Below are 27,647 nucleotides of genomic sequence, written 5' to 3'. Positions count from 1 at the left end.
AGTGCCCAACCACCACTGGCCTACTTCAGAATGTTCCTATACAAATATCAAACATTCTGCTTCATCTCTAAGCTCTTAAAAGTTCTTCTGTCAAGATGAATAGCCCTTCAATACCACTTTGACGTCGGCATAGCCCATGGGAACTTCCTACCAATGGGGGGCAGGATACTTCGTTCCTATGGTTCTTACCTAAGATTACTTTGCTGTTTTGTCAATGCCTAGGCACTTAACTCTGGGGGAAAATCTACCACGATACATTGATTCTCTGGTACTCTTCCATCAGGACGCCATGGCTTGAGCCCAAAAAACGGATTTTGAGCGAAGCGAAAAATCTATTTTTGGGTGAGATAGCCATGGCGTCCTGATGGACCCTCCCTACTACTTCGTTCAGTTTGCTCCCACCCTACACAATTGTATCATGGTAATGGGCAGCAACTGGCGCCAGGATAAAGACGCGCGTGACGTCATTAGAGCAATGGCGTCCGTTTGTTTACGTCTCGAGTATCAGTAGTAGCCACGAGTGAGATTAGCTGTGGAACGGCTCCCAGCTATTCTCAGCCCTTACACACCGAAGCGTTAACTCTGTTCGGGGTGGAGATAGCTATGTGGCACGACCAGACATGCGTGTCCCCTGTTGTATTACGATGTCTTAAAGGGAAACCTTTGAGATACTCGCTCCAGAAGTTAGAATTCTGTGATAACCTGTGGTTAAATTCTCTGGGAATATCTTAGTAGTCTTATACCCAAGGAAGCTACCAAACAGGAACCTTCCATCAGGACGCCATGGCTATCTCACCCAAAAATAGATTTTTCGCTTCGCTCAAAATCCGTTTTGTGGTCGGTAAAGTCCAACTGATTACCGCCCAATTTCTATAACTCCCATATTATCTAAATTTTTTTAATGTCTTCTGGCAAAACGTCTTAATAGGTTTGCTGAAGGCAATCATTTGTTCCTTCGTTTGCAATTTGTAAAGGCCTTGAATTATGTGATGCCCTTCTTACAATCTCCAATGCTGTACAAAAATCACTTGATTGTGGTCAGGAAGTTTGTATGACTGGCCTTGATTTTAGTGCTACCTTTGACCGTATTAATCATGAAGCCATTGTTTTCAAACTCAAGGAGTTGGGAGTGAGTGAGTCTTTTCTTAGCACCATTATTGATTTTTTAAGTAATAGATCGCAAAGATTTGGTGTTGATGGGCACCATAGTGAGTGTAGAAATGTGATATCTAGTGTTCCTCAGGGTTTTGTTCTTGGCCCATTACATTTCATACTATATACATATGACATGTGGTTTGGCATAGAAAACAAGCTCGTTGCATATGCAGATGATGCTACTTTCTTTGTATCAAATCCATCTCCTGATTGTAGATCTAGGTTTGCTGAATCCCTTAGTAAAGATCTAGCTAAAATTAGTGGATGGTACAAATTATGATGCATGAAGTTGAATCCTAACAAAACTCAAAGTATGGTTGTGAGTAGGACAGTGGCTCCTCAACATCCGGATCTCTGCATTGATAATGTTTTTTTTTTTATCTGCATGACTTGAAATTTTATGTGATTCTCGACAGCAAATTTACTTTGAGAAACACATTATGGATGTGTCTTCTTCAACTGCACAAAAATTTGGCTTATTGGGAAATCTTGTAAGATTTTCAGCGATCAATCGATTCTGTAGAAGTGTTTCAATTCTTTCATTCTACCTTGTTTCGAGTATTGTTCTCCTGTTTGTCTTTAGCTGGAACTGTCGGTCAATTAGTTCGTTATATATGTTACATAAGATTTTTCATAATTCTGACCATCCTTTACATTCAGATCTTGCCGGACGGTACCACCCTGTTCGTAATACCAAGTATGCAGTTAATTCTAATAGTCAGGCCTTCTCCATCATGAGGCTCAATACTACACAGTATTCTAGAAGTTTTATATCAGCTGTGACCAAGTTGTGGAATGATCTTCTTAATCGGGTAGTTGAATCAGTAGATCTTCAAAAGTTCAAACTTTAAGCAAATGTTTTAATGTTGAATAGGCTGACATAAGTCTCTTTTTATAGCATATATATGAATGATTGGTTTGAATGTTGTTACTTTTCTTAGAATATTTTTCTAATTGATCATTACTTCTCATATAGTTTATTTATTTCCTTATTTCCTTTCCTCACTGGGCTATTTATCCGTGTTGAAACCTTTGGGCATATATTTTCCTGCTTATCCAACTAGGGTTGTAGCTTAGCTAGTAATAATAATAATGGTAATAATAATATATAAACTGATTTAGTTCTTATAAAAACTCAAAATAGTGCAGTGAAGGATAATTTTATCCAAATTATGATTCTTATGACGTAAATTTTCTTGCAGGAGGACCATGCTGAAAAGGAAGCCACAAATGAAGAGGCAGAGAAGGATTCTGTGCTGGTCAGACATAAACGCCAGGAAGCTGCTGCTACTGATGAAGGTAACAAATCCATGATTTCATTCTTGTTTTATATGAATCTTTCTGATATACTGTACTTTCAAAAGAGCATCTGAAATGAAAGAAAGAAACTGCTGATATTGAGTCTATCAATTGTGGTTATCATTAGAATATCTCATATGAGATTTTAGTGACTTGTGAAAGGTGGTTAATATGAAGTAGTTTGATATTTATTTTGTCTGATTCTTTTTTAGGTATTGCTGTGTCTATGTCCCTCTTTTTTTTTTTTTTTGTTTTTTTTTTTGTAATTTGATGATGCCCTGCTGTGTTGTAGTAAACTATTTTGAAACTGCTCATACAAGTTATGAATCTGCTTATTGTAGTGTTTATTTGCTTTTTATGCAGTTTGTGATGCATTTTGTGTCCTTTTATTTCAGGCCATGTTTTATAAATTTTAACTATTTGAATTTATTTTCCCACTTGAGATGATTAAATGCTTAGCATTATATAATTTATTATAATGCTTCCATTAATTAAAAGGAATGTATGCTAAACTCATTTTCTTTGAAATAGCATAAAATCTTAAACTATAGATATGTAGCTTTGAACGCAATTGGCATTAAACGTTCGACATCTATACAAAATCAAGGTATTGCAAATTTTGTGAAAATGCGTATAGTCAATCATGACATCTCTGAATGAAATTAAATTTATGAACTGCTTAAATATTTTCCAAGTTTCTGTTGTGTCTGTTCTGTTCTTTATTGATACTCAAGCTATTGCTGTATGTTGGATGTTTGCGGAACATTCTTAAGGTTACGTGTCATGTTAGTTTGTGGTAAATTGTTGATAACTGGATTGGTATTGTTATATCCTATGTTATGTTAAAATTTACTTTTTAAAACCAAGTTTTAAGATAAAAACGTAGTTACTCTATCTTAAGAATTGCAAGTTATACCTATATAATATTAAATTTTCATATGTGAATCTTGCAATGTGGCCAAATGTTTAATGCCAAAGTGTTTGTGTATCACACGATTTTTAACATTATATAAATAAATTGGATCCGAATAAAGGCTCTTCAGATTCCTGATCAATATCAGAGCAACTACTGCTACTTCCATAAAAGAAAGGCTGTGATATTCACATTTTATTTTAACTCTGCTCTCTGAATGGCAATGAAATATCAACGTAAAGATGCGAGTGCCATCCCCGGTGCCCCATCCAGTGGAGGATCCTTAGATATCCCTCCGCCATTAGAGCTAGATCCTTCATTGTCTCCAACTCTGCCGCCAATACCAGAGCCTAAAGTACCAACTGAAGCACCTCTCACTACTGAGAGGCAAACCAAACCTCCTGAACCAGAGGCAGAGAGGGTGATACCAACTGCTCAGCCTGATAACCGCCAACTGGACGGCGAGCCACCAGCTGAAGGTAGTGCAGACCCTAGATCAAGGGATAGAAAGGAATGGCAACGCTTCTTCGGCATTCACTCTTCTTCAAAAAATAGACTTTTGGGTGGAAAGGTGTCTATGAGCCCATTAGCTTAAGAGCTTGAGCAAAAAAAGACTGCTTTTACTTTCTTGCTTTTAGAGGTAGTTCCTTTTAGGAATAAGCAGTAGTTGATGAAGTTAGAAAATTATCTTTTGACTTTCGCTTTCACTGTGGAATCTTCATATGTGGCTTCACAGTGACATCATGACTTATAACAATGCTTAATTTCTTATGAACAAGAAAGCTTGTCAAAGATAAAAGCTTTGAGAACTTTTTTTATTTCTGAGACATGGAACGCCAAGCTGGGACTTGCAAGACTGACGAGTCTTGGAACCTGCATTGCATGGCTTTCTGTAGAATCCTTTATGCTTGTAATTAATTTTTGCTTGCTTATCCCATGCATTGTTACTTTATTGATCTTATAACCATTCATAAAGTAAGTCTGTAAGTATATGAATATTAGGATTTAAATGAAGAATTTTATAATATATATATATACTTCTCCATTGAACATATACTGTACCGTTAACTACTTTTTTTACATTACAAACCAACAATTGAAACCTTATTGTGATAAATGTTTTGAGTGAATAGCTTTTATTGTAGTCTTTATTTCTATAGCTGTGTCTCTAGAACTGTAAGTCTATCTAGAATACATAGTTTTACTTAGAACTTTGTCCTTGTCTTTGTAAATGGCAATCCATTACATGATTCTGAACTATTATTTTATCTAGTTGAATTTCATGAAAGTTACTTGCTTGTCCCTTATCCTCTTTGCAAACCAGAGTCATCTCTACAATACTGTAGTGTAAAATTTGTTTTTCAATATTAAACTTAGCCGGTGATCATATAGCTGTCAGCTCTGCTGCCCGACAGAAAAACCTAAGGACAAAATACGCCAGCGATCGCTATACAGGTGGGGGTGTACATCAACTGCGCCATCTGTCGAGCAGGTACTCAAGTACTCCATGTCAACACAGAACCAATTTTCTCTCTGCCGTGCCACTGGCAAGACCTACTAAATACGCTGTTACTAACTGGATTTGTTTTCACAACTATTTGGTGAAGTACACTATTCTAGTTTTGAGCTTTCGCTATGCAGGGGTTTTATCTTCATCTCAAAACTTGAACTCGTTTTGGATTGATTTAATTATGGTGACAAAGAGAGTATGGACTCTCTTTCACTTTTAAATGGCCGACCCTTCCCTTAGACGGAAGTGTGTTTAGGTTTTTTAGTAATTTTGCTTAACACGTTATAGATCTATATATTTTATATCTCTCCGCCTTTATTAGGCCTCTTCGATTAACTTTCCATTTATTATAAACATATAAAAATAATTTTTTATGTTTTGTTTATATGCGACCTTTCCTGATATTAGGCGGTCCTAACTTGGAACCGAAGTTAATCAACGTTGAGCCCGTTATATCGTATTTAGCCTTTAAAGAATTTAAAACTTTTTAAATTTAATGTTTTATGAAAGAATTTCTTTGACAGTCTCGTACTGTTTTCAAAGATGAACTAACGTTTAGTTTTTTAGACTACGCAGTTGTTGACGTTCAGGACGTTCAACATGCGCTCTATCGTTACGATAGAGAGAGAGTGTATCACGGTTTCACTTTGCAGTAAGAGTAAATCGATTCTGACGTTTCGTTCATTCTTTCTTAGCTTAAATGGTTTAAATTCTAAATTAAAGGAACTTTTTATTTGGAAAACCTTTCAGTTTTTTTCCTTTAGCCAAATAACATGTTTTGACGATATATAATTGGGCTCTTCTCTCAGGTGCGAAATCAAGAGAGTAAGAGAGAGAGAGATAGAGACGGAGGGAGAGAGAGGAGAAAAAACGTTCCGTTCAAGCGGGTAACGTTGTTCTCGTGTTTCTCTCCTCCCTAGTCGCTGTACGGGGAAGAAGGTAAAACGTTTCTAGGGTTTTATTCTTGTCCCCAGGCTATGTGCGGTGAGAGATTGTAAACGTAGTTTATTTGAACTAGTGTTTAGTCTCTTTCCCAGCCACTGAATTCTTTATCTTTATATATGTTTTCTGTTTTTGCTAGTATTAATGAGCTGCATTATACGACTGTTTTCGCAATTACTACCTTTTAATGAAGGGTAGAATTGCGTGTTTCAGGTAGAAATCAGTAAAAGTTTCGATTTCAGTGAAATAAGTGCAAAACAGAAAATCGAAGTGATAAAGTGATATGCGCAAAGTGTTACAGTGTTGCGTCCGAGGGTTCGTCTGTTCGTGCCTGTCGTTCACCTAGTCCGGGACCTCTTACAAGCTCCCAAGCCCAGGGGAGAAGTAATGTCGAACGACTTATGGGTTCGTCAGGCCTTGATCAACGAACAGACGTTTCCCTCCGTGGTTTCGGGCGTATCTACCCAAGATCGCCCCACCCACACAAAGACGAGAGAGCCCATTTACTTCTCGTCTGCGGAAGAGGTTTCTCGTAAGAAACCATGGACCAAGGTCTCGCAGCTTATTAAGCGCAAGTCGGTCCCTTCCGCGCAAGTCCAACGGCCCAGTTGTAGCCACTGGGTCAGTTCGGATTCACTGCAGTCTTCCGACGACTGCTCACCTCCACAGAGAGGCAAAGCGGTACCGCAACAGGCAGTAACACCGTCTGTTGCCGCACCTGCTGCTGTAGACCCTAAGTGGTCTTTGCTACAGTCTATGCAGACACAGTTAGCATCTTTTATGCAGGAGTATCGTGCGGAGAAGGTTGACGCTGCACCCGTTAGCCTACAACCAACCACGGTTGTGCGTACAGTAGACGCTGACGCTACCTGCTCCCGCACTCCGGCTGTGAGAAGTTCCATCACCCATGCGCAGTGTACCCTACCAGCCGCACGTTGACGTTCACAGACGCACGGAACCCTCCGTTGACGTTCGCGAGTTACAACAACAACCTAAGTTGTTTTGTTTTGACGCGGTGCGTCAACCTCCGCATTCTAGAGTTGTTTTGACTGCTCAGTATAGACAGTCAAAGCAGTCTCGAGTGAACACTGTATGTCCTCACGCACCTGTTGTGGTTGACAGTTCAGTTGTTGACAGTTCACAGACTGTCAAGCAGTTACATGACGTTGCCTTCTGGTCTGCTACTAATGCACCAGTGCTGTATGTCCTCACGCACCTGTTGTGGTTGACAGTTCAGTTTTTGACAGTTCGCAGACTGTCAAGCAGTTACATAACGTTGCCTTCTGGTCTGCTGCTAATGCACCAGTGAGACCCTCACTGAGATAACCTAGCTTTTCTCGGACAAGGTTCCTGTAGATGAGAAAGTGCTGTTCTCCCTCCTACTGATATTCCTTTGAGGACTCTGTCATTTGGAGAGGAGCCTTAAGCTGCTTAGCCTCCTATGGACTTTAATTAAATCATGATGATTTTTTTTAAGGATCTTCGTCCGGATCTTGTAACTGCTGCTCCTCGTTCGCCTAACGTCAGAACTTACACTAGGCCTAGCTACTTCGAAGCCGTTGTTGTTAAGCTAGTGCTCTCTCGCTCTCCTAGAGAGCGTTATGTTGGCTAGGCGACTGGTTTTTGCACCAGGAGGAGTTTTAGGGATACAGCCTTTGATTTCCCTTCTTTTAAACTGGCTTATAGAGCGAGAGTCTGATAGGACATGAGAGAAGTTCTCGGCTTGGGAGTTCATGCCTCTGCCCAGATAGACTTCTCAATTCTGGTAGACTCGCCCTGGCGCCTAGCCAGGAGACGCTCCAAGTTGTTTACAGGTCAACTTCTCAACTTTTGTCGAGCCTTTGAAGTTTTGCTGTACTATTATGTCACACATAACAAGGCTTCCAGGGATGGTAAATGGTTCCGCCTCAGTCGCTAACCCCGTCTGTTGCCACACCTGCTCCCGTAGACCCTAAATGGGCTTTGCTGCAAGACATGCAGTCCAAGCTTGTGTCCTTGATAGAGGACTTAAATATGGAGAAGAACCTTCTGGCCAACAACCTTCCAACCGGTTGGTTGTGCGCCCTGTTGACGCTGAGGTATCCTACTCGCGTCTGCCAGTTGAGGTGGTTCCTCCACCGATGCGACCCAGTGTGGGTTGCCAGTCGCACGTTGACGTTAAGCGACGCTCGGAGGTGGTTGTTGACGTTCAGTGTGTCACTAGGAAGACGTTCAACAACCAGCAGAGGTGACTTGTTGTGACGCAGTGCGTCAGCCTCAGCAACCCGGTAGGGTGTTGACTGCACAACCCAGACAGTCTAGACAGTTTCTGGTTGACGCTGTACTTCCTCGCGCACCCATGGTTGTTGACAGTTCACAGACTGTGCAGCAGTGCCATGATATTGCGTCCGGCTCCGTCACGCATCCACCAGTGCGACCGGATTCAGCGAGTCAGACGTTGCCCACTCCGTTGCCGTTTCCTCATCAGTTTCGGATGAGGAACCCTCTGATGAGGACGTTGCTGAACAAGACGATCAACCCCCAGCCCTGCTATCCATCCAGAAGATGCTGAAGAAGGAACGCTGCCCAGTCAGGCTGTGGATGAGTCTGGTAGGGACACTGTCATCCGTGGATCAATTTGTGTCACTAGGAAGACTACACCTCCGTCCTCTTCTATACCATCTAGCTTTTCACTGGAAAAGGACAAGACGCTAGAAGCGGTCTCGATCCCGGTTTCCGGAAAGATAAAGTCTGGTCTGACTTGGTGAAAGGACTATATCAACCTTAGAGAGGGTCTTCCCCTGACTGTTCAGACTCCCAACCACGTTCTCTTCTCGGACGCATCGGACGTAGGCTGGGGTGCGACATTAGACGGTAGGGAATGCTCGGGATTATGGAACTCGAGTCAAAGAACAATGCATTTCAACTGCAAGAAGCTACTGGCAGTACGTCTGACCTGGAAAAGCTTCAGGTCTCTCCTTCAAGGCAAAGTGGTGGAGGTGAACTCGGACAACACCACGGCTTTGGCGTACATCTCCAAGCAAGGAGGGTCCTACTCTCTGACATTGTACGAGATCGCAAGGGACCTCCTCACCTGGTCAAAAGGTCTAGACTTTTCACTAGTAACGAGGTTCATCCAAGACAACTTGAATGTCATGGCAGATTGTCTCAATCGGAAGGGACAAATAATTCCAACAGAATGGACCCTCCACAAGGATGTATGCAAGAGACTTTGGGCCACCTGGGGCCAGCCAACCATAGATCTCTTCGCAACCTCGATGACCAAGAGGCTCCCAATATTTTGCTCACCAATCCCGGACCCAGCAGCAGTTCATATAGATGCCTTTCTACTAGATTGGTCACATCTAGATCTATATGCATTCCCTCCGTTCAAGATTGTCAACAAGGTACTGCAGAAGTTCGCCTCTCACGAAGGGACAAGGTTGACGCTAGTTGCTTCCCTCTGGCCCGCGAGAGAATGGCTCACCGAGGTACTTCGATGGCTAGTAGACGTTCCCAGAACACTTCCCCTAAGGGTGGACCTTCTACGTCAGCCACGCGTAAAGAAGGTACACCAAGGCCTCCACACTCTTCGTCTGACTGCCTTCAGACTATCGAAAGACTCTCGAGAGCTAGAGGCTTTTCGAAGGAGGCAACCAGAGCGATTGCTAGAGCAAGGAGAACATCCACCCTTAGAGTCTACCAATCGAAGTGGGAAATCTTCCGAAACTGGTGCAAATCAGTATCCGTATCCTCGACCAGTACCTCTGTAACTCAAATAGCTGACTTTCTCTTATATCTGAGGAAAGAACGATCTCTTTCAGCTCCCACTATCAAGGGTTACGGAAGCATGTTGGCATCAGTCTTCCGTCACAGAGGCTTAGATCTTTCCAACAATAAAGATCTACAGGACCTCCTTAAGTCTTTTGAGACCACGAAGGAGCGTCGTTTGGTTACACCTGGTTGGAATTTAGACGTGGTACTAAGATTCCTTATGTCAGACAGGTTCGAACCGCTACAATCAGCCTCCCTGAAAGATCTCACCTTTAAGACTCTTTTCCTGATATGCTTAGCCACAGCTAAAAGAGTCAGTGAGATTCATACCTTCAGCAAGAACATCGGATTCTCATCCGAAACGGCTACATTTTCTACAACTTGGTTTTCTAGCCAAACACGAGCTGCCTTCTCGGCCTTGACCAATATCGTTCGATATTCCAAACTTATCGTATGGTTGGAAATGAACTAGAAAGAGTCTTATGTCCTGTAAGAGCTCTTAAGTTCTATTTAAAAACCTTTACGAGGCCCGTCTGAAGCTTTATGGTGTTCAGTTAAGAATCCATCTTTGCCTATGTCAAAGAATGCTTTATCCTATTTTATCAGACTGTTAATACGAGAAGCTCATTCCCATCTGAATGAGGAAGACCAAGCTTTGCTGAAGGTAAGGACACACGAAGTTAGAGCTGTCGCAACTTCCGTGGCCTTTAATCAAATTAGATCTCTGCAAAGTATATTCGACGCAACCTATTGGAAAAGCAAATCAGTGTTCGCGTCTCTTTATCTTAAGAATGTCCAGTCTCTTTACGAGAACTGCTACACTCTGGGACCATTCGTAGCAATGAATGCAGTAGTGGGTGAGGGCTCAACCACTACAATTCCCTAATTCCATAACCTTTTTTAATCTTTCTCTTGAAATGTTTTATTATTGTTTTTGGGTTGTCCGGAAGGCTAAGAAGCCTTTCGCATCCTACTTGATTTGGCGGGTGGTCAAAGTCATTTCTTGAGAAGCGCCTAGATTAGAGGTTTTGACGAGGTCCTTTAGTATGGGTTGCAACCCTTCATACTTCAGCTCCTAGGAGTCGCTCAGCATCCTATGAGGATCGCGAGGCTCAGTAAGGAAGACGTACTTAAAAAGGCAGAGTAATTGTTCAAGTCGACTTCCTTACCAGGTACTTATTTATTTTATGTTTGTTATTTTGAATAACTGCTAAAATGAAATACAAAATACTTAGCTCAATATAATGTCAACATGTTATGCTGGTCTCTACCCACCCCCCTGGGTGTGAATCAGCTATATGATCACCGGCTAAGTTTAATATTGAAAAATGTTATTTTCATTAGTAAAATAAATTTTTGAATATACTTACCCGGTGATCATAGATTAAAGGACCCTCCCTTCCTCCCCAATAGAGACCCAGTGGGCCGAGGAGAAAATTGGTTCTGTGTTGACATGGAGTACTTGAGTACCTGCTCGACAGATGGCGCAGTTGATGTACACCCCCACCTGTATAGCGATCGCTGGCGTATTTTGTCCTTAGGTTTTTCTGTCGGGCAGCAGAGCTGACAGCTATATGATCACCGGGTAAGTATATTCAAAAATTTATTTTACTAATGAAAATAACATAATTCTACATGTAAGTTCATAGTGACTGTATTTTAAGATGCAGTAATGAAGGCACATTTGTTATCTCCTTTACATATTTATGACACTGAACAACCCAACACCCCTATCTATGGATTGTTGCTCTAGATATTTTAAGAAGCTATAGAACATTGTTAAGGGTATCACCTTATACATCATCATCCTCATCTCCTACGCCTATTGAGGAAAAGAGCCTCGGTTTGATTTCACCAGTCGTTTCTATTTCAAGCTTTTAATTTACCTTATACAGTTATCATGAATTAATAACAGCTTGTTCAACATAACCAGCTGCCAGCCTATAGTACAGTGCAGTTATTTAATACAAAGAGAAAATTCAATTAATAGAACAAGTATGTATTGTACCGGTAAAAGCCCAGAAACAGAATTTGAAATTCTTCACCAAACAAATAGTTCTACTTGTCTTCTATGAAATTGGCAATACTATTATTTTATGTTTACAGAATGAAATAAAACTTTGGCATAAGTTAGTTTTATAAGAAACAGTGGATAGATGCCTTGTTTCTGTCTGGTGTGCTGTAACCCTAGGTTTTCTCATATAGTATTTAGCTAATAACTCATTAGAACTATAATGGTTTCTGGTTTCTTTAGCCCTTTAAAGTTAGACTGTTGGAATATTCCATGAGAGACTTCTGTTTGTGCTTTGAAGTAGCTAACAGATATAAAGTAAACAGTTTATTTTTGGATGACTGGTAACTGGCAATTACTTTACTTTAAGGATTGGACTCCTTCTCTCGGGATATAGTTAATCTCACTAAAAGTTGAGCTAGCTGATCACCAATTGTTCTGAAAATTCTTGATGCCAGAGACAGAGTGTTGTATGTGCCAGAGTTCTAGGCACATTTACAAAGACAAGGAAAATTATTCAAATTATAATTATTAAACATGTTCTATTCATAGAATTGAGAAAGTTGCTTAAAAACTTTCTTTATTCACTAGATAGTAATACAAACTCAGAGATTTAAATATTTTCTAATGTTGGTTGTAAAAAAAACATTAGTAATACGATGAGTTTCTTTTAAAAAACTGACCAACGTGGGTTTTGAAGGCAACTAAAGGTTTTAAATTAGTATTATAAGTCGTAGAAATAAGGAATTGAAAGTAAGGATTAAAATTTCCTTTTATTCTGTTTTTCTTACACATTAATGTTTCTAGAATCCTAGTTATAAAATTTTGACGGCTAGGTTGGAAAAAGTAAAATGAAATGGATGAAAAATAAAAATCTGGGAGTGATATGGATGGACATTAGAAGAATGCTACAGAGAACCTTTAGTAGTACCTACTTCATACAAGGCCCTTGATAGGCATAACCTGCCTTGTATGAGTGCCAACAGCAAGGTCTTTGGAAGATAAACAAAGAGATATAAACAACTGTTGATCGAAAAACAAATATTAAAAAGCAAAGGAAGATTGGATGTTTAGCCAAGTTGTTCTTGAAATTTTGACTGGCTGTTTAGACTTTAGAGGTACTGTACATTGTCCTAAACAGGGCTGTTATGTGAAACCATTTAAGGATAGTGTGCTTATTTAGGAGGCCATTCAAGAGAGCCTCAATAAACCATCATGTGAGACCCAGATTCTCTTCACAATTATTGTTGAAAAGGCAAAATGACAGTTCTCCTTTGGGGACAGTGAACATTTTATTGAATACAGTGAATTTTTCATTGGATATAATGAACATTTTATTGAGTATCATGAACATTACACAGTTTAGTGTGTATTTAATGGCTGTATGCATTGTTCAATGAACATTTCATGCCTGCACACATAGTTTAAGGAACATTTCATGTCTGTATGCTTAGTTTAATGAATATTTCATGGCTTTTCACATAGTTTCATAAACCTTTCATGTCAGTATGCATAGTTTAATGAATATTTGATAGCTGTACATATAGTTTAATGATTAGATTACCATGTAAGTATCAGAATGTACATAGATAATTGTATATGAAAGTACAGTATTTAACCGAGTTACTTTTTTTTTTTTTTTTTTTTTTTTTTTTTTAAATCCAAGAACATTTTTGTAGTGATTATGTTAGAGACACTATTTTTGGGAAAGTGCTCTGTGGTCTCCTAGATCTTCCCATCTCCCTAAATTAGTAAAGGCGGGTGGACATAAGAATAGACAGTTGCTGTACAATCAAAAGCCTGGTAAAATCTGTCTTCAGCATTAGTAATGGTTCTCTGTGGGTAATGGGTTATCAGTTAGAAGACAAATTCAGCGCTTGAGATGTTGTGACAGATTCAATAGAGCTGGAACCCTTGGGTATTCCATATATATACTAAATCTAACTTGCTTGTTGATACACTAGCCCTAGGGTAAGAGACAATACATCTTTGGAATATCATGTATACAATGCCCTGTACAGTAGTACCCTTTACATGAAATTCATTGGGTATCACACAGCACCTGCCCCAAAAATAGGGTTTTCTCTTTCTTCAAAACCCATTTATTTTGTTGATATCAACAAAATAAATGAGTTCAGGAATGCTGCCATCAGTTCAAAAACTTTTATGTGAATTACTGTGAACTGAGTGGACCATATTCCAAACATACTCCCAGGTCTCATTTATATGACTTCCCCAACCCAACCCATGTAAAGATTCATGGATGTTGGGTGAAGGACCGGCATGGAGAGAGCTTTTGGTGAGGACCATGATCTGAGAATTTGTATGCAGAAGAGGGATAACTGGAAATGTCTGCCCCAGAACCAAATTCAAGCTGTTCTCCTCCATATTCAATTAAGGTTTTTGAACCTGGTCAGAGCTTGGTCAACGATTGAAGCAAACTGAATTCGGCCTAAAATTCTGTGCAGCTCTTATTGCTTAGCCTATCAAAAAGCAAAATTTTTCTAGATATGAATGTGTTGTGGATTTATACTTTTTATAGGCAACCTTCGAGCTGAACATCAGTTCCTCAGCAAAGAAAATGTAGCTTTTACTCTGATATTGTTTGAAAACCTCTCTCCCTGTTCGTGTGCAATTTTTATTTGTGAATCTTCTTCCTTCAATGTCAAAAGTTTATAGATTAATCAGCTGATTTCATGGGAAATGACATTACTGTTTGAGGTTTCTAAGTGTTAGATTTTATCTTAAAATTGTATAATCGTAGTTTTGATATTATTAATAACTTAGGAAAAGGCTTATCATCTTGAATTTGGTAAGGGACAAAACTTAATTTTAACTAGTACATCTTTTAAGCATTCCATATCCCCCTTGGTCTTGAGTTAAAGATGACATTGTGCTCATGGATAAATTAAAGTTGAACTGAAAATTTACTTTGAAAACCAGCTGTCTATTCTTGCGTTTTATGGTCAATAGGGATTTTATTATGATTATTTTTATTAAGTTAAATTGTAATTTGGCAGAATTGTGTGATTTTGGATCAATGCCGGATGTATCCCTCTGCAAGTGGACTAATCTCAATGTCACTCAACTGAAATGGATTGCTTCTGCTGGTCGGAATGCCTACTGGTTGGGAGGACCCAAAGATGATGTCACTTACGGAGATGCCTTAGGCGAGTATTGATAGACATTTATTTTTTAGTGAAGTAGACGATTTGCTTGTTTTTACAACTCTTGCACATTTTCTGTCAGTCTATGTGCATCCATGTTCATTTATTATTTTGTAAAGAGAACTTACATATATGTAAAATTATTTTCATCATAATTAGCGTTTAGCTAAATTAACTTAAGGGAAGCTAATTCTCTGGAAATATATTTTAGTGAAGTAGACGATTTGCTTGTTTCTAAAACTGGTACATTTTCTGTGAGTATGTGTATTCATGTTCATTTATTAATATTTTGTAAAGAGACCTTACATACATGTAAGATTATTTCCATCCCAATTAGAGTTTAGCTGAATTAGCTTGAGATAATTCTCTGGAAACTTTTTGTGATTTGATCAGCTCTGTTCTTTAAATAATTTCTCAAAGAATTTGTTTAATTTGATTTTTAAGGTTTTACTAAAATTCATAGTTGTAAATGTTTACAATAATTCAATAAAAGAATCTCATGAATGATTAGGATTTAGATTTGTAATAAATCAAAAAGATATTAATGGTAATTCAATCATGAATGTAATATTTTTCTTAATCAACAGGTGGGTATGCCATGTTTGAAACATCTCAAATTCCAAAAAAGTCTAATCAAGGGCCCACGTTTGAATCTGCGATGCTAATGTCACCAGTTCAGTCATCAACAGGTTCCACTGGCATGTGTGTGAAGTTCTGGTAAGTTCCAGTTATCTCATGGATGTCTGAGATTTAGTAGAAATACTTTTGGCAATGCTGTTCCTTCTCACGAGCAGTTGGAAAAAATGGTTCATATTGTGGTGGTAGAATAATTATGTGTTTTATTTTCAGTTAGACAAAAGCAGACTTTTCATATTGATACCTGGTAGGGTAATGCTGTAATCAATCTTTGCAAAATTCTAGCTGATTGATCTAGTGTTTGGCATCTCAAATCACACTAAACCTAAGCACAATTCTTGTAGTGACCATATGGGAATATAGAAATGTCACTAATTAATGTCATTAAACCACTTGATACTAGCAACCTAGTCTTACACTATAAAAATGTTTTTATTAACTTTTTCTCATCAGTAACTAATGATTGTTAAGTAATTCATCATTGCCAAATTGTAATGAAAATTTAGATTGTGATCGGGAAGTCTTGCCCACATATCTCCACTTACTTATTTTACTCACTTTTAACAAACAATTGTAGATTTTCAGGAGGGAATTATAAGAAATCCTTACATAATGACTATGGATTTTGATACTGTAGTTACCTGATAGACTTTTTGTCTGTATAAACTAATTATATTAATTGATTGTCTTGCCATTCCCTGTAGATATTGCATTCTGCATGAAAATATCCATGAGTGGCATAGAGTAGGAGGGAAAGATATTATTTACATTACCTTTGGCCTCCAGCTTCATTGCTCTTTGTCTTTTAATGTTTATTTGCTCTTGATGTCTCCCCAATGGCTATTCAGCGACTTCATTATTTGCCTAGCTTTAGTTTCAATTTCATACTTAAGAACTAATTGATTTTTTCATCTTTGCAATATTCTAGAAAAGTGACCCACCAGCCTGGTTAAGCTGCTATCATTTGTTAAATACAATGTGTTAGAGCCATAGCTTTCTGTGGTAGCAATGAAACTTGGTCATAAATGATCTTTTTTTTATTGTAAAATAATACACAAACACTGAATATCTTGTGGTAATAGTTTCCTCTTTTCAAAAGTAGAAATCTGAGAGTGATCAATTTGAAATTCAGAAATTGTTTTGAACATCAACTGCTGAAGTTCATTAATCATGTGGTGGGAATGTACGAAATGTTTATCATTTAGATTTCCTAATATTTGGACTTTCATAATAGTCTTTTCACCTATTTACCAAGCTTTTTTTAATTTTGAAAGAGGAATGTTAATTCAAAATAATACAGTTTGTTAGTTTCTTTAAAGCTATCAGTTAAGCCCCCTGAAGATAGTAATACAATAGTACCACTCCTAGGAGCTCTATTGCCACTGAAAGATATAGTTTTTTTCCATATGGTTGGAATATTTTTCATTACTGAAGATGATCTTGGGAATATTTTTTTTTTCAATTTGTCATCCATACCTCCCTTTCAACTTTGGCTATCATAGTATGTTAATGATTGTGTCATTACCACTTATTCGTCACAGGTACTCGATTTCTGGATTGAGCCCAAATAGGATCCGAGTGTTACTTCATCCTATGCCAGCCGATATGAAGAGCGATGATGATGTGGCTGATATGATGATTGATTACGATGGCAGTGGTGATGTTGTTCTTTGGGAGGCACGGGATATGACCATGGGAACTTGGAAGGAAGGCCAAGTTGTTTATACTTTTGATGCCCCACATGCTGTAAGTTAAAATTGGAGCATAAACATTTTGTTTATTCATGTATTGCCCTTTTTCATAGAGTAGACTTGATTGTTTAAATTGGCAGGATTTTTTTTTTTTACCAATTTCTCCACCTTTCCTTGGAAAAGAAGCTTTGGTGATGCTACAGTATTCATTCCTCTCATAGATATGAATGCCTGTTTTACAGATACAGTATCAATTCCATGCATTCCTTAGACTAAACAAAACCCTTGATCTACATTATTAAAAATCTTGTTTGATGGTGTTTGTTTCTTTGTTTCAATACATGGTAGTACAGTTTTCTCATATTTCTCTGGTTTGAATGTGATTTAGATAATTTTACTTTCCCTGTACAACTGGGTATTAAGTAATATATCACCCTTTTTATCATGGCTATTGTCCCATTTAACCAACTTAGGACTTCAGGCACGCCTTGGATAATGGTATATTACTGTAACAATATCTATAGTTATTTCTTTAGTTATTATTTGTATCCACATTTCATGGCTGCACATTTTTTTTTTGTGAAAATTTTACTTTGTCAATTTTTTCTGTTGTATTTTTATTTTGTTCTACTGTTCTTCTAGCGATTTAAATCTTGGTAAACCTTAATGTGCTCTAAGATAGTTGGGGTAAGAGTGTTTCAAAAGACATAGCAACGTCAAGATTACGAAGCTTAGTATAAAATAGGCAAGAGCAGAGTAGAATAAAAAGGGACCGAGAATGAAGTTCAATGAGAAGTTTCAATCATAGACAATGATTGAATTCTTTGGAAAGAGCCAACTAGATTGCCTTGACAAGGCAGCATGCAGATACCAATATGTGTAAGAAGCAAGGTTTCTATTTTGTAGGCTCTTTAGATTTGTAGTTTTTACTTATCCATCTCTGCCTTTTGATTGCCTGCCTAATTCCTTTATGGCATTGGATCAGAATGCTTATAACAGTTAGGTAAATAGCATAGTATGTATAGGGGAGTTCAATGCAAAGATGATGTACTGTGCCTTTTTTGTGGATTGAAAATGTGCAAAAATCTCTTGTAATTTAGAAAATATTGATATCATTTCCCTGACTGGCTAGAAATATGGTGTAACTAAATTTTTATCATTATGAGATCACCCTGTTGGATTGGACAAAAAATTAGGACTTATAGGAGAGGTTACATTTTGTCTGGAAGCAAAGACTTTACTACCTTGAATTTTTCCGTTTTACAAGAGCTTATGGTGCCATACCTGATGACTGCCATTGCTAATTTTTTTACACCCAAAGTGTATTTTTTGTAAAATTAAATATCCAAACAATTATGCTCAGATATTCTAATAACGTTACATTTTAAATATTTAACTTAGCCAGTTAATATATAATAGCTGACGCTCCGGCGGCTCGACAGAAAAACACAAAAACTCGCGAGCGATCGCTATGAAGGTTGCGGGTGTGCCCACCAGCGCCAACTATCGGCCAGATACCGCATATACATGTAAACAGCTCCAATTCTTCTCTGTCGGTCTGATTGACAAGACGTACCATTACTCGCTGTTAACCTGGAGTTTTTCAACAGTCTTGGTGAAGTACTACCTTTTGGTTTGAGCTTTCGCAGTGCAGGTGTTTTATCTTCAACTTAAACTATTGAACTCTTTTTTGGATAGATTTAATTGTTGATTACTTTGGATTGTTTTTTGGACTTTCTTTGACTTTTCAAAATGGCCGACCCTTCCCTTAATTCGGAAGTGTGTTTTAGGCTTTTAGCAATTATCTTATCACGTTATAAATTGTTGTTGTTAATTATAGATTTTAAATATTTAACTTAGCCGGTGAATATATAGCTGCAACTCTGTTGCTCGACAGACAAACTGTACAGAAAAAACTCGCCAGCGATCGCTATACAGGTTGCGGGTGTGCCCAACAGCGCCATCTGTCGGCCAGATACCAAGCTCTATGTAAACAAAGACTCAATTTTCTCTCTGTCGACGTGTCGACAAGACGTACTTTACTCGCTGTTGAAACCTGGAGTTTTTCCCATCATCTTTGGTGAAGTACTATATTCTGGTTTGAGCTTTCGCAGTGCAGGTGTTTTATCTTCATCTAAAATCTTGAACTCGTTTTGGATAGATTTTTTTTTTTTTTTTTTTTGGTGACAAAGAGAGTAGGGACTTTCTTTGACTTTTAAATGGCCGAACCTTACCTTAGACGGAAGTGTGTTTAGGCTTTTAGTAATTATAAATTAATTATAGATTTTCCTCTTCGATTAACTTTCCATTTATAATAAACATAAAAAATAAATTTTAATGTTTTGTTTATATGCGACCTTTCCTGAGAGTAGGCGGTCCTAACTTGGAAACCGAAGTTAATCAACGTTGAGCCCTTTATATCGTTAATAGCTTTTAAAGAGCTAAGGATTTAAAACTTTTTAAATGTAATATTTTATGAAAGAATTTCTTTGAATAGTGGTTCGTACTGTTTTCAAAGATGAACTAACGTTTAGTTTATTTATGCTACGCAGTTGTTGACGTTCAGGACGTTCAACATGCGCTCTATCGTTACGATAGAGAGAGAGTGTATCACGGTTTCACTTTGCAGTAAGAGTAAATCGATTCTGACGTTTTGTTCATTCTTTCTAAGCTTAAATGTTTTAAATTCTATTTTAAAGGAACTTTTTAATTGATAAACCTTTCAGTTTTTTCCTTTGGTCAAATAACATGTTTTTTTTGATGAAATGTAATTGGGCTCTTCTCTTAGGTGCGAAATCGAGAGAGAAAGAGAGAGAGATAGAGACGGAGGGAGAGAGAGGAGAGAAAACATTCCGTTCAAGCGGGTAACGTTCTCGAGTTACTCTCGTCCCTAGTCTCTGTACGGGGAGAAAGGATAAAACGTTTTTAGTTTTTTATTCTCGTCCCCAGGCTATGTGCGGTGAGAGATTGAAAACGTAGTTTATATGATCTAGTGTTTAGTCTCTTCCCCAGCCACTGAATTTTAATATGTTTTCTGTTTTTTGGTGGTATTAATGAGCTTGCATTATACGACTGATTTCGCAATTACTACCTTTTGATGAAGGGTAGAATTGTGTGCTTCAGGTAGAAATCAGTAAAAGTTTCGATTTCAGTGAAATAAGTGCAAAACAGAAAATTGAAGTGGTAAAGTGATATTGCGCAAAGTGTTACAATGTTGCGTCCGAGGGTTCGTCTGTTCGTGCCTGTCGTTCACCTAGTCCGGGACCTCTTGCAAGCTCCCAAACAGGGGAGAAGTAATGTCGAACGACTTATGGGTTCGAGAGGCCTTGATCAACGAACAGACGTTTCCCTCTATGGTATCGGGTGTATCTTACCAAGATCTCCCCTACCATAAGACGAGAGAGACGTTTTTTCTCCTCGTCATCCGAAGGCTTTTCGCATAAGAAACCTGTCACAAGGTTTCGAAGCCCTTAAGCGAAAGTCAGTCCTTTCAGGACAGGTCCAGCGTCCTGGTTACAGCCATCAGGACAGCTCTGACCCTATGCAGTCATCGGATAACTGCTCGCCGCCTAACAAAAGCGTACACAGACTCCGAGAGTCTTTTTTGTTGGCAAAGTGTTGCGGTCACAGACGTTACCCTCGTCTCTTACCACAACCATTTCCGTTGATCCTTAATGGGTTGTACGGCAAGACATGCAGAATATACTTGCCTCCCTTATGGAAGACTATTCTGCCGATTAGTCCGTTGAGTCTAGCCGTTTATCTCATCGATATCCTGGCTTTCAGCCAACCTAACGTTCCTTTGTGCTTCCTGTTGACGTTGGCGTAGCTAAGTCACGTCAGTCAGGTTGTTTAGAACCACACTCGATGCGGTCTCGTGTGGATTTTCAGCCGCATTTGGACGTTAGGCCACTTGCTGATGCTCCTGTTGACGTTCAAGACGTTCGCTAACAATCGGAGTTGACTTGTTTTGACGCTTTGCGTCAACCTCCGCATTCTAGAGTTGTTTTGACTGCTCAGTCTAGGCAGTCAAAGCAGTCTCGAGTGTACGCTGTGCGTCCTCACGCACCTGTTGTGGTTGACAGTTCAGTTGTTGACAGTTCACAGACTGTCAGGCAGTTACATGACGTTGCGTCCTGGTCCACTACTAATGCACCAGTGAGTGTGGACTCTGCTTGTAAAGCATTACCACCACGGTAGGTCTCTCCCTTGCTTGAGACTCGGCTTTTATCGGACAAGGTTCCTGTAGATGAGGAAGTTGCTGTTCCCCCTCCTACTGATATTCCCTTGAGGACTCTGTCAGATGGAGAGGAGCCTAAAGCTGCTTATCCCTCTATGGACTTTAATTAAATCATGATGATTTTTTTTTAAGGATCTTTGTCCGGATCTTTTTGTAACTGCTGCTCCTCGTTCGCCTAAACGTCAGAGCTTACACTAGGCCTAGCTACTTCGAAGCCGTTGTTTATAAGCTAGTGCTCTCTCGCTCTCCTAGGGAGCTTTACGTTTGCTAGGCGACTGGTTTATCACCAGGAGGAGTTTGGGGGATACAGCCTTTGCTTTCCCTTCTTTTAAACTGGCTTATAGAGCGAGAGTCTGATATGACACGAGAGAAGTTCTCGGCTTGGGAGTTCATGCCTCTGCCCAGATAGACTTCTCAAATCTCGTTGACTCTCCCTGGCGCCTGGCCAGGAGACGCTCCAAGTTTTTTACAGGTCAACTTCACAGCTGTTTTTGAGCCTTTGAAGTGTTGCTGTACAATTATGTCATGCATAAACAAGGCTTTCAGGGATGGAAAGCAGTACCGCCTCAGTCGCTAACCCCGTCTGTTGCCGCACCTGCTCCCGTAGACCCTAAATGGGCTTTGCTGCAAGACATGCAGTCCAACCTTGCGTCCTTGATTGAGGACTTTAATGCGGAGAAGGTTGCTGCCGAACCTTCTGGCCAACAACCTTCCAACCGGTCGGTTGTGCGTCCTGTTGACACTGAGGTAACCTTCTCGCGTCTGCCAGTTGAGGTGGTTCCTCCACCGATGCGACCCAGTGTGGGTTGCCAGCCGCACGTTAACGTTAAGCGACGCTCGGAGGTGGTTGTTGACGTTCAGGACGTTCAACAACCAGCAGAGGTGACTTGTTTTGACGCAGTGCGTCAACCTCAGCAACCCGGTATGGTGTTGACTGCACAACCCAGACGGTCTAGACAGTCTCGGGTGGACGCTGTGCTTCCTCGCGCACCCATGGTTGTTGACAGTTCACAGACTGTGCAGCAGTTCCATGATGTTGCGTCCGGCTCCGTCACGCATGCATCAGTGCGACCGGACTCAGCGAGCCAGACGTTGCCCACTCCGTTGCCGTTTCCTCATCAGTTTTCGGATGAGGAACTATCTGATGAGGACGTTGCTGAACAACAAGACGATCAGCCCCCAGAATAGATCAAGCCCTGCTATCCATCCAGAAGATGCTGAAGAAGGAACGCTGCTCAGTCAGGCTGTGGATGAGTCTGGTAGGGACGCTGTCATCCGTGGAACATTTTGTGTCACTAGGAAGACTACACCTCCGTCCTCTTCAATACCATCTAGCTTTTCACTGGAAAAAGGACAAGACGCTAGAAGCGGTCTCGATCCTGATTTCCGAAAAGATAAAGTCTTGTCTGACTTGGTGGAAGGACAATATCAACCTTAGAGAGGGTCTTCCCCTGGCTGTTCAGACTCCCAACCACGTTCTCTTCTCGGACGCATCGGATGTGGGCTGGGGCGCGACACTAGACGGTCGGGAATGCTCAGGACTGTGGAACTCGAGTCAGAGGAGCATGCATATCAACTGCAAGGAGCTGTTGGCAGTACATCTGGCCTTGAAAAGCTTCAAGTCTCTCCTTCGAGGCAAAGTGGTGGAAGTAAACTCAGACAACACCACGACCTTGGCGTACATCTCCAAACAAGGAGGTACCCACTCACTGACGTTGTACGAGATCACAAGGGACCTGCTCATCTGGTCAAAAAGTCAAGACATCTCCCTAGTAACGAGGTTCATCCTAGGCAACTTGAATGTCATAGCAGATTGTCTCAGTCGGAAAGGGCAAGTAATTCACACAGAATGGACCCTCCACAAGGATGTGTGCAAGAGACTTTGGGCCACTTGGGGCCAACCAACCATAGATCTCTTTGCAACCTCGCTGACCAAGAGGCTTCCAATCTATTGCTCCCCAGTCCCGGACCCAGCAGCAATACATATAGATGCCTTCCTCCTAGATTGGTCACATCTGGATCTCTACGCATTCCCACCGTTCAAGATTGTCAACAAGGTACTGCAGAAGTTCGCCTCTCACGAAGGGACAAGGTTGACGTTAGTTGCTCCCCTCTGGCCCGCGAGAGAATGGTTCACCGAGGTACTTCGATGGCTAGTAGACGTTCCCAGAAGTCTTCCTCTAAGGGTGGACCTTCTACGTCAGCCTCACGTAAAGAAGGTACACCAAGCCTCCTCGCTCTTCGTCTGACTGCCTTCAGTCTATCGAAAGACTCTCGAGAGCTAGAGGCTTTTCGAAGGGGGCAGCCAGTGCGATTGCTAGAGCAAGGAGAGCATCCACCATTAGAGTCTACCAATCGAAGTGGGAAGTCTTCCGAGACTGGTGCAAGTCAGTTCTGTATCCTCGACCAGTACCTCTGTAGCTCAAATAGCTGATTTTCTCTGTTACCTGAGAAAAGGACGATCCCTTTCAGCTCCCACTATCAAGGGCTACAGAAGCATGTTGGCATCGGTCTTCCGGCATAGAGGCTTAGATCTTTCCAACAATAAAGATCTTCAAGACCTCCTTCAGTCTTTTGAGACCACCAAGGAGCGTCGTTTGGCTACCCCTGGTTGGAATTTAGACGTGGTACTAAGATTCCTCATGTCAGACAGGTTTGAGCCGCTACAATCAGCCTCCCTGAAAGATCTCTATCTATAGACTCTTTTCCTGGTATGCTTAGCCTCAGCTAAAAGAGTCAGTGAGATTCATGCCTTCAGCAAGAACATCGGATTTTCGTCAGAAAAAGCCACCTGTTCGCTACAACTTGGTTTTCTAGCCAAAAATGTGCTGCCTTCTCGGCCTTGGCCTAAATCTTTCGATATTCCCAGCTTATCGGAGATTGTAGGCAAGGAACTAGAAAGAGTCTTATGCCCTGTGAGAGCTCTTAAGTTCTATTTAAAGCGTACCAAACCTTTACGAGGCCAATCTGAAGCTTTATGGTGTTCAGTTAAGAAACCATCTTTGCCTATGTCAAAGAATGCTTTATCATACTTTATCAGACTGTTAATACGAGAAGCTCATTCACATCTGAGTGAGGAAGACCGAGCTTTGCTTAAGGTGAAGACGCACGAAGTTAGAGCTGTTGCAACTTCCGTGGCCTTTAAGCAAAATAGATCTCTGCGAAGTATAATGGACGCAACCTATTGGAGAAGCAAGTCAGTGTTCGCGTCTTTTTATCTAAAGGATGTCCAGTCTCTTTACGAGGACTGCTACACACTGGGACCGTTCGTAGCAGCGAGTGCAGTAGTGGGTGAGGGCTCAACCACTACAATTCCCTAATTCCATATCCTTTTAATCTTTCTCTTGAAATGTTTTTTAATGTTGTTTTTATGGGTTGTCCGGAAGGCTAAGAAGCCTTTCGCATCCTGGTTGATTTGGCGGGTGGTCAAAGTCATTTCTTGAGAGCGCCTAGATTAGGGGTTTGATGAGGTCCTGTTGTATGGGTTGCAACCCTTGATACTTCAGCTCCTAGGGGTCGATCAGCATCCTAAGAGGATCGCGAGGCTCCGTAAGGAAGACGTACTTATAAGGCAGAGTAATCGTTCAAGTCGACTTCCTTACCAGGTACCTATTTATTTTGTTTTTGTTATTTTGATAACTTCTAAAATGAAATAAAAACTCTTAGCTCATAAAATGTAAACATATATTACTGGTCTCTACCCACCATCCTGGGTGTGAATCAGCTATATATTCACCGGCTAAGTTAAATATTTAAAAATGATATTTTAATTATAAAATAAATTTTTGAATATACTTACCCGGTGAATATATAAATTAAATGACCCTCCCTTCCTCCCCAATAGAGACACAGTGGGACGAGGAGAAAATTGAGTCTTTGTTTACATAGAGCTTGGTATCTGGCCGACAGATGGCGCTGTTGGGCACACCCGCAACCTGTATAGCGATCGCTGGCGAGTTTTTTCTGTACAGTTTGTCTGTCGAGCAACAGAGTTGCAGCTATATATTCACCGGGTAAGTATATTCAAAAATTTATTTTATAATTAAAATATAATTTTTCCTCTATATATTTTATATCTCACCCGCCTTTATTAGGCCTTTTCGATTAGCTTTCCATTTATACTAAACATCAATATGAATTTTAATGTTTTGTTTATATGCGGCCTTACCTATTCCTCCCCTAGTCCGAGAGTAGGCGGTCCTAACTTGGAAACCGAAGTTAAACAACGTTGAGCCCATTCAACTTTTATTTTCGTTAAGTTTAAGTCATTTGCTCTGTAAGAGTTATTAAATGAATATTTTTTAGTAGATATTTTATGAAAGATTTTCTTTGAATAGTCTTCGTGCTGTTTCAAAGATGAACTAACGTTTGGTTTATTTATGCTACGCAGTTTGCGCTCTATCGTTACGATAGAGAAAGAGAGAATCACGGTTTCACTTTGCAGAAAGAGTTAATCGATTTTGACGTTTTGTTCATTCTTCTTTCAAACTGAAATGTTTTAAATACTAATTTAAAGGAACTTGTTAATTTTCAATTTCTTAGTCCTTTCAGTTTTTTCCTTTGGTCAAATAACCTGTTTATTGACGAAAGGTGAGTGGGCTTTTCTCTTCGGTGTGAAATCAAGAGAGAGAGAGAAAGAGAGAGACGGAGAGAGAGAGAGGAAGAGAGAACGTTCCGATCTTTATTCTCGTCCCAAGCGAGTAACGTTGTTCTCGAGTCAGTTTTTTACTCTCGTCCCAAGTCTCTGTACGGGGAGAAAGGATAAAACGTTTTTAGTTTTTATTCTCGTCCCAAGGCACTGTACGGTGAGAGATTGAAAACGTAGTTTTGAATGAACTAGTGTTTAGTCTCCTCCCCAGTCACTGATCCTTTTATCTTTATATATTTCCGTTTTATTCGATATATATGTTTACTGTTTTTTGCTTGTATTAATGTGCTTACATTATACGACTTATTTCGCAATTATAACCTTTTGATGTAGGGGAGAATTGCGTGCTTCAGGTAGAAATCAGTTTTTAACCATGCCTAATGTGAAATTATTGAAAAATTCGATTTCAGTGAAGTAAGTGCAAAAACAGAAAATTGTAGTGATAAAGTGATAATTGCGCAAAGTGTTATCAGTGTTGCGACAGAGGGTTCGTCTGTTCGTGCCTGTCGTTCGCCTAGTCCGAGACCTCTTGCAAGCTCCCATGCCCCAGGGAGAAGTAATGTCGTAGGACTTATGGGTTCGAGAGACTTTAACCAACGAACAGACGTTCCCTCTATGGTTTCAGGCGTGTCTCGTCAAGACCGCCCCTACCATAAGACGAGCGAGACGGTTTTCTCCTCGTCATCCGAAGGCTTATCGCGTAAGAAACCGTAGAGCAAGGTTTCGAGACCCTTAAAGCGAAAGTTAGTCCCTTCAGGACAGGTCCAGCGTCCTGGTTGTAGCCATTGGGACAGCTCTGACCCTGTGCAGTCATCGGAAGACTGCTCGACGCCTAAACAGAAGCGTAACACAGGCTCCGAGAGTCTTAGTGTAGGCAAGGTTTTGCAGTCACAGACGTTACCCTCGTCTCTTACCGCACCTATTCCCGTCGATCCTAAATGGGTTGTACTGCAAGACATGCAGAATAAGCTTGCCTCTCTTATGGAGGACTATTCTGCTGAGGGTTCACGATGATCCTCGCCGCTTAGCTGATCGAGATCCTGGCCGTCAGCCGCCCAAACGAGCCTTTGCTCGTCCTGTTGACGTTGACGTTACAAAGTCACGTCAGTCACGTTTTGTAGAGCCTCACTCGATGCAGTCCAGTGTTGACTTTCAGCCGCTTGTGGACGTTCAGCCGCTGCCGCATGCTCTTGTTGACGTTCAGGACGTTCGCCAACCAGCGAAGTTGACTTGTTTTGACGTTGAGCGTCAAGCACCGCAGTCAAGAGTTGTTTTGACTGCTCAGTCTAGGCAGTCAAGGCAGTCTCGAGTTGACGTCGAGCGTCCTCCCGCACCTGTTGTTGTTGCTGGTCAGTCCTTTAAGCAGTTACATGACATAGCGTCCTTGACTGCTACTGATGCTCCTTTGCGTGTGGACTCTGCTTGTCAAGCATTGCCACCACGGCAGGTCTCTCCCTTGCTTGAGACTCGGCAATTGTCGGACGAGGTTCCTTCAGATGAGGAAGTTGCTGATCCCCCTCCTACTGATATTCCCTTGGGGACTCTGTCAGACGGAGAGGAGCCTAAAGCTGCTCAGCCCTCTATGGACTTTAAATAAATCATGCTGATTTTTAAGGATCTTTGTCCGGATCATTTTGTAACTGCTGCTCCTCGTTCGCCTAAACGTCAGAGTTTACACTAGG

At 40.4% G+C, this 27,647-nt stretch overlaps 1 protein-coding gene across 1 annotated transcript in view; it reads left to right on the top strand.

Moving 5' to 3' along the window:
* The window catches only part of LOC137641449 (MAM and LDL-receptor class A domain-containing protein 1-like), a 287,760-nt gene that overhangs the window by 203,236 nt on the left and 56,877 nt on the right, over positions 1-27,647 (top strand). Inside the window, exons 3-6 of the mRNA XM_068373993.1 lie at positions 2,358-2,454; positions 14,604-14,753; positions 15,338-15,467; positions 16,928-17,132. Of these exons, the coding sequence (XP_068230094.1) occupies positions 2,358-2,454; positions 14,604-14,753; positions 15,338-15,467; positions 16,928-17,132 (582 nt within the window). The remainder of the gene's footprint in view (positions 1-2,357; positions 2,455-14,603; positions 14,754-15,337; positions 15,468-16,927; positions 17,133-27,647) is intronic.

This window comes from Palaemon carinicauda, chromosome 5, assembly GCF_036898095.1.
Source record: "Palaemon carinicauda isolate YSFRI2023 chromosome 5, ASM3689809v2, whole genome shotgun sequence".
Classification (NCBI taxonomy): Eukaryota; Metazoa; Arthropoda; class Malacostraca; order Decapoda; family Palaemonidae; genus Palaemon; species Palaemon carinicauda.
This window is presented reverse-complemented; position numbering and strand designations above follow the sequence as displayed.